Source organism: Aquarana catesbeiana, linkage group LG07 (genome assembly GCF_042186555.1).
Source record: "Aquarana catesbeiana isolate 2022-GZ linkage group LG07, ASM4218655v1, whole genome shotgun sequence".
Taxonomy (NCBI): Eukaryota; Metazoa; Chordata; class Amphibia; order Anura; family Ranidae; genus Aquarana; species Aquarana catesbeiana.
In genome coordinates this window covers 9,836,793-9,844,656 of record NC_133330.1, presented here as the reverse complement: position 1 = coordinate 9,844,656, position 7,864 = coordinate 9,836,793, and the positions used below count along the sequence as shown (strand labels likewise).

The following is a 7,864-nucleotide window of genomic DNA, read 5'->3' as shown; positions in this document are numbered from 1 at the left end:
ATACATTGCCGTACTTCAATAGTCCGCCCAGTCTGCCCAGACAGTATAATCACCTGCTGACCTGGCACCATCCACAGGCAGCTTTCCTCATCAATAATGGAATGTCATTTTACTTCAGATAAGAACAGTACAGAGGTTGTGTGTCCAGTCTTTAAAGTGTAAGAAGACAATGACTTTCCTGCACTGTGTCTCAGAGAAGAACTAACACTGACTGAGGGACTATGGTAGAAACAGGGAGTGTGTAGCTAAGACTACACTAACTAGCACTAAACAAGAGGGGAGGACACAGGGAGATAGCAAATCAAATAACTAAAGAAGTTGTAGTTGCCCTAAACTACCACTAGATGTCAGCATACAACAGAACAGTAACCTGATACAGTTTAGAACAACAGAAAAAATACATAGAGGTGAGACAGAAGAACAAACACAACACTACATGATATCGGCAAATATCATTTATTTCAATCGGCCCACATAATGCATGTAAATGTGCAAAAATCCAGCATGTCCCGTGTTCTACGCTGCAGCACATAAACATGAAGAAGTCACATGGGGATGAAGGGGGATTCATGTTCATGTAGTGGAATGTATCTTCCTGCAGGACGAGTGTGACCGGCCATGAGGAGAGTTCTGGTGGTGAAGGAGTTAAGGGATAAAACATATCAGGAGAGACTGCAGGGACTTCATATGTACAGTCTGGAGGAAAGAAGGGAAAGGATGGACATGACCAGAACATTAAAATACATCAAGAGGGTGAATAAGGATCTGGAGGGCGGGATTTCCAATATGAAGCCAAGATGAAGAACACGGGACATGACCTCCAACTAACTGGAGGAAAGTTCCAAACTCATCTTAGAAAGGAATATTTTACTGAAAGGGTAGTTGATGATCGGAATAGACCTCCAGCAGAGGTAGTGAGTCCGTCAGCAGGAAATGGCTTCAAACATGATTGGGACAAACAGAGATCTAAACTCAGACAAAGAAGTTACCAAGGGATGTAGTGGTTGGTATCGGGATGTGAGGTGGGGGGCAGGGAATGGAAATTGTTACTTTGGGGTCGGTTTACTAAAACTGGAGAGTAGAGAATCTGGTGCAGCTCTGCATAGAAACCAATCAGCTTCCAGGATTTTTTGGCAAAGCTTAATTGAAGAAGCTGAAGTGAGAAGCTGATTGGCTCCCATGCACAGCTGCACCAGATTTTGCACTCTCCAGTTTTAGTAAATCTCCCCCTTTGTGTTGTAGAAATGACTTTGAGGATAGTCATCTTTTGCCCCCTTGCTGTTTGTGGTGAGTGGTGACATCCCAGCAGAGTGACGATGGACGCCCCATGCTCAGTCACACCGGATCCACATTTCATTCATTCTCTGTAATGAGCGCTTCTGGAACAATTCTCAGTCCAGGGAGCACTGGGTGGGGTTATACTTCTGGGCGGGGTGATTCCTCTGGGCGGGGTGATCCTTCTGGGTGGGGTGATCCTTCGGGGCTGGGTGACCCCTCCCTCCTGACTGGCTCCGCCCTCAGCAGACCTCCTATATATGAAGAGGTAGAAGTGCAGCTGATCACAAGTTTGTCTGATAAGGGCAGCGCAGAATTACATTGTATATTTTTCCTCAAGGAAGCAGAATGGCAGAGAATGTGAGTATGAGCACCGATGGAAGCTGCAAATGGGTTGTGGAGGGTTGCTGGGTGAGAGCAGTGATGCAAATAATGCTGCTGGTTGTGGTTGGTATATTGGTGTTGGGTGTAAGTCAAGATTTTAGTTCTTGTCCTTCCAGTTATTTATATTTAGGGTGTGATGAATACATTTTGATATCCTGGCACAGAGCTGGGTCTACCTTCCTGGGTATTCTTAGTATACGGTATATACTGGGATGGTTCAGACACTCCTCTACTCCATGCTTGCTCTTAATGACTTCTTATTTCCATGTCTCCCCCCTTTGTCCTCCTTCCCCCCCTTTTTTGTGATTATATTAACCATTTGCTGTGTAGTTTTTAAATCTTATGGTCCTATTCTGAGATGTGACATGTCCAGTCCCTCTGGGTTACTTCATTGTGGCAGATCATTACCTCTCTCCATACAGGATGGAAGGTGGGGGTGGGGTGGGGGGGATACTCCAGACAGATCAGATATTTGATGTACACATGACAACAAACTATCATGCTGACCAGAATTCAATTCATACTGTACACACCAAGTACATAATTATTACTAAACATGAATGCTGGGCAGGCCTTGTGCCGGTCAGTAATTGGCACCGTCTGGCTGTCTGTAGATAGGAATATAATTTATATAAAGATCTGGGCAGCCGGCATACATGACCTGAACATTATAAGAGAAAATGTATATATTGTCAAGTCATTGGTCTGTAATTAGAAGACATTTGTGATCTGCTGGGGATGTCTGAGCTCCCTCCCCTCCCCCACACAAAGGATCCGACAAATGGCTGTGACCCACGAAAATCCCAAATGTATCCTGAGTACAGTAACTGCATCCATTAGATGTCTCTTCTGTCTTTATACAGGGTGTAATGATCACCCCCCCCTCTCTCTTTATACAGGGTGTAATTCTCTCCTTTTCTCCCATACAGACTTTTTCCTTAAATAACTTTGTCTTCAAACCCGGTCACAGTGTGGAGGTGGTGGGATTCATTCCGAAGGACTCTAATATGTAGGTGAAGATTCTATCCTAGTTTTCTCATTATACAATATACATCTGCTCTCTGTATGATACAATATTTTGACAAAAGTAGAAAAGTGTTCTCTGTGTACAATACATCCTACTGACCCCTCACTGGGAATTTGGGGTGTGTGGTCCCTCAAATACCTGACATCAGATTGTTTTGCTCACAGCAAATTTAGCTCAAACATTTGTTCTTCTACATTGTGACAAAATGTCATCCTGGATAAAACTTGTTTGACTTATCAGCCGTCATCTGAAATATGACAACTGACATACATTGTTGTCTTTTTCTCCTCATGGACCCCACTAAAGATGTCACCAAAATTTACAGTAGAAAGCACTTTGTCACTATCACCTACCTAGTTAGAGCCCCAACACCCTTGGAATGGCAACAGAGTGAAAGGTCACAAATTGGTGACTTCTCAGCTCCTCCATCTCCCAGCAGTGATTCAACGACTCGGCTCCCCTTCCCAGCTTTACCTTGTTAGTTCAGCTCCCCTTCTCCCTCCCACAGATGGGACTTGGCATTCTCAGCAGTAGCTCAGCTCCCCCTGTTCCCTTTCCTAGAAGTTTCTCAGGTCACTCTGCTCCCTCAACAGTGATTACCCTTCTCTCTCAGTAGTAGGATAGAAGAGCTGAGACCAGACATGAATTACTTCATTGTGACACTTCAGGATGAATTGTTCCACAGTGGATACAACTAGAAATGTCAGTGAGGGATTGTCTTAAAGCTTACTTACTGCTTGTTAAGAATATGTAAATGCTCGTATGTCCATATCCAGGCTACAGGATCACTTTAGGTATTTTTTGGTGTGGGGACATGTATTACCAGGACCCCATTTGTGTAGAATTGTTTTTATTTTTTTAAAGCAAACCCTTTATTACTTTAAGTCTCCAAAAACTTTAGCTGAAATTTATATAAAGTTTGCTATTATGAAGGATTAAAAATGACAGAAGTACCTCTGATACCCATGGGAGTACTGCTGGTGAATGACTCCAGTACTACATCCAACAAGGTCAGCTGAGAAGAATAATTGCTCTTTCTGTCTTTTTAGGTTTTGCATAAACTTCGGAAAAGATGAAAATAATTTAGTGTTACACTTTCAACCTCGATTTGACCTCCTTGGAGACAAGCGCACGATAGTCCTGAACTCGAGGGTGGACGGTTCCTGGGGACCGGAGCAGAGGGAAAGCTTCTTCCCCTTCCAGGAGGGGACAGACACCACGGTAAGTCTATGCTGGGAGGGGCTGGCTAATGTTGGATGGGGCAATGTGGCATCACTGTTCATATTGGACACAGAATATCTATCTCTGAATGATGCAGTAGGCAGTCAGTGATGGCTTCAGTGAAGGTTATATAGGCTTTACTATGATGAGAACCTCCCACATGGGAAGATCCAAGGAATTTCATCATGCTGCCATTGTGTGCTACTGCCTAGCTAATTGTTGCTGTTGGTCAGATCACTGATTGTCAGAATTATCGGCTTACAAAAATGTCCACATTTCATATCTGTTTTGTGCATGTATGTGTTATTTTGTGACATGATTAAAGGAAGAACGAGGACTGCGGATCAGGAAATCCCTGACATGGAATGTCACTATAGAGTCTCCTGTAAAGGCTCAATCTGGGGAGTAGTGGGGGACTGGTTGGGAGCTGAAGCTCATTGGCATGTTGAGTAGGTGGTTTGTTGTGGTTGTCGTATCTCCAAAGCTTAACTCCTAGTTGAGCACCAAGCAAGGGTCACATGAGAGGCCTACCACAGTGTGGGTTCTTTTGGACTACTTTAGGCACCTCCAACAGGATCCCTTTAGTACATGTGGGTACTTTTTGCTCTTGTGCCCTGGAACAAGTCTGATCCCGCCTTTGGGGAATACTCAACGTTGAAGAGGGCCTCTGCTTTTAGAGATCACTGTACACTTGCACCTTACCTGATCTCCACTTATCTCTTAGGTCCCCCATGACAATGTACACCACCTCCTGTAATCTGCATTTAGGAGGGATGTACAGAGCTCTGTCCACATCCACCCATCAAGTGTATCACAACTACCTCACTCCCAGTAATGATATTGGGTCCTGCCATGCACATGGCATGGACTCCAAGCATGCACTTCAATACCTGGATACAGGCTGGTGACCACTGCAGTTCAAGCTTGTTCATGTTGCTATGGGAGATGGACCACTCATGGAGAGAGTGCTGACAGATCCCTCCTCCAAGAGGCTATCCACCCTATCTCCAGCACACACACGACAGACTGCTTATATTTTCCTTACCCTAGGTAACCCTTGCATCTTCACACCATTGTGTACTGATGTTTTCGTACCTTAGTGACCTGAACCATGGAATGGTGCTGGTTATTTGCATTACACCCTTTTAGGAAACTTCAGACCAGGTGGAAACAAGGTTCCGAAAGTTTACTTGAGAGTTCAACTGCTTACAAAATCCAAATGCAAGAACCATTTCTTCCTACGGCCCTAGCTCGAGCTATGTGCTGCCCTTGCATACCTGCAAAGGTAGAGTCCATCAGTGGCACTCCAGCAGCTGGTTTTCTCGGGGGAGGACCCCAAGTTTGTGATGAGCTTTACATCCCAGTAGTAGGAAGTAACCTTCTTCTGCTCCTCACGGGTGCTGTCCTCCATCACTCTCCCTTATGGGCACTGAGCCTCTGTTGGGGAAACTATCAGCACTACCCACACAGTCCTTCCTAAATTTTCTCTTGGGCCTATTAATTAATTCACAGTGGCAGATCGGGGCCCTTATCAGGACAAACTTGTATTTGGGTCCCTGGAAATGGGAGATTTTTTAGCATAGACACAAGAATTAGATATTTTTCTGACATAGTTTGTTCAGTGATCTGCAGAAGACACAGTATTAAAAATAACCATGGCAGAGAATGTCCATTGTTTTACATTAACTGGTTCCCGACCGGTGCACGACGATGTATGTCGGCAGAATGGCACAGCTGGGCAAATGGGCGTACCTGCCGTGCCATTGCGCGCGTGCCGGCTAGGAGCTCCGTGAGTCGGGTCGCGGGTCCCACGGACTCGATTTCCACAGGGTTACCCGCGATCGTCTCACAGAGGACAAACGGGGAGATGCTGATGTAAACAGCATCTCCCTGTTCTGCCTAGTGATAAGTGTCACTGATCACTGCTCCCTGTCATCGGGAGCAGTGATCAGTCTAGTGACACATACAGCCCCTCCCCCCTACAGTTAGAAAACACTCCCCTAGTACTTATTAACCCCTCCCCGCCCCCTAGTGGTTAACCCCTTCACTGCCAGTGTCATTTACACAGTAATCAGTGCATTTTTAATCGCACTGATCGCTGTATAAATGACAATGGTCCCAAAAATGTGTAAAAAATGTTCGACATATCCGCCATAACGTCGCAGTGACAATAAAAATCGCTGATCGCCACCATTACTAGTAAAAAAAAATTAATAAAAATGCCATAAAACTATCCCCTATTTAATAAACTCTATAACTTTTGCGCAAACCAATCAATAAATGCTTATTGTGATTTTTTTTTTTTAACCAAAAATATGTAGAAGAATACGTATTGGCCTAAATTGAGGAAAAATTTTTTTTTTTATATATTTTGGGGGGATATTTATTATAGCAAAATGTAAAAAATAATGCGTTTTTTTTCAAAATTGTCGCTCTTATTTTGTTTATAGCGCAAAAAATAATCGCAGAGGTGATTAAATACCACCAAAAGAAAGCTCTATTTGTGGGGAAAAAAAGGACGTCCATTTTGTTTGGGAGCCACGTCGCACGACCGCGCAATTCTCAGTTAAAGCGACGCAGTGCTGAATCGCAAAAAACGCTCTGGTCAGGAAGGGGGTAATTTCTTCCGGTGCTGAAGTGGTTAAATATTAAGCCCTGTCCCCTAGGACTCGCTGTCAAAATGCCAGCTGTGTCATGGTACTTCTGCACAGTCCTCACCCTTTTTTTGGGCTTTTTTTTTTTTTGTGTAGATGCTTTGTAGCTGACATGGCATACAACAGCCTTTCAACCTTTTTGCCCAAGAGGAACCCTTGAGAAAAATGTTTTATGGTCTTGAACCCCTGCTAAAAGCAATTCATTGGTGGTCAGTAGGAAAAAAATGTCCCTTATGTTGGTGACCAGTGGTAAGAATGCCACTCTTACAGGCAGCAAAAAAGATCTCTATCATGAAGCTGGCCTCACCAAGTGGTTTCAGGCCCTGAAGTATTTGGACACCATCAAATGGGAGGTTAATCAGCCACAGCTAAAGGAATTGAAGAAACCTCTGATGGAACCCTGGGTGAGACTTGCTGGCATACAGGGACTCCAAACTGGCCAGCAACTATTAATCTCCTGAGGTCTTCAGATGCACCATCCTCAAAGACTTGGTCACTAAAACATTGCATCACAGAAGCACATCCTCCATTAACCATTTTCTGCAATACATAAGATGGGCTACATGCACATTATCTTGTGGAAAGGTTTTTGTTGAAATGAATGGTGTGGTGGTCTTTGTCTTTATTGCCAATACTCATCGAGTGTTTTTTTTTGTTTTTTGTTTTTTTTTTTTAATTTCTATATTCCAGCAAGCTGACACTATGCTATCTTTTCTTACAGGTTGGCTTCCAGTTTGAGGAAGACAAGATCATCATAGAATTAAATCATCTAAACCCTCTCACATTTTCAGCCCGCTTTCCCATAGAGGAGATCTCATACTTGTGTGTGAAACAACTCCAGGCCAAGTCCATCACCCTAAAATAAGGAATCCTGCAGTAGAAGAGCCGCCTGTCCCACGTGTCCATACCCAGGTTCTGTGACATGACCATAGTGGTTGACAAAGAAAATATTCTTTAAGCCTGTCTTGTAACCCCCCCCCCCTCTAATCTGCATCCTTGCTGCTCATGTAGCCATACATTGTGCTTTGCTCAGTTCATGTACTAGAAATTAATTTCATTCACATTTCAAATAAAATTCAAGGATCTCTATTGTGTCTGATCAAACCAATCATTTTATTTGGTGCTAAACTGATTTTAGATTGATTGCCGTAGTTATAAAATTGCTGCCTAGTGCATAGCGCCTCCCTGCTGGAGGTTTGTTGCATTATTTCTAGATGGCACACCGTAACCAATAGAGGGTGCTAATGCTACATTTTCTGCCTTTTTTTTTTTTTTTTCCCTAGCTTCAGACAAAGCTGTATAC

At 43.7% G+C, this 7,864-nt stretch overlaps 1 protein-coding gene across 1 annotated transcript; it reads left to right on the top strand.

Annotated features, from left to right (window-relative positions):
• Window positions 1-797: 797 nt before the first annotated feature.
• LOC141102495 (galectin-1-like) lies at window positions 798-7,648 on the top strand. The gene is made up of 4 exons (XM_073591435.1): window positions 798-914; window positions 2,589-2,668; window positions 3,736-3,907; window positions 7,283-7,648. Exons 1-4 carry the CDS (start codon window positions 798-800, stop codon window positions 7,424-7,426), a joined length of 513 nt encoding a protein of 170 aa, XP_073447536.1. The 3' UTR covers window positions 7,427-7,648.
• Window positions 7,649-7,864: the final 216 nt, after the last annotated feature.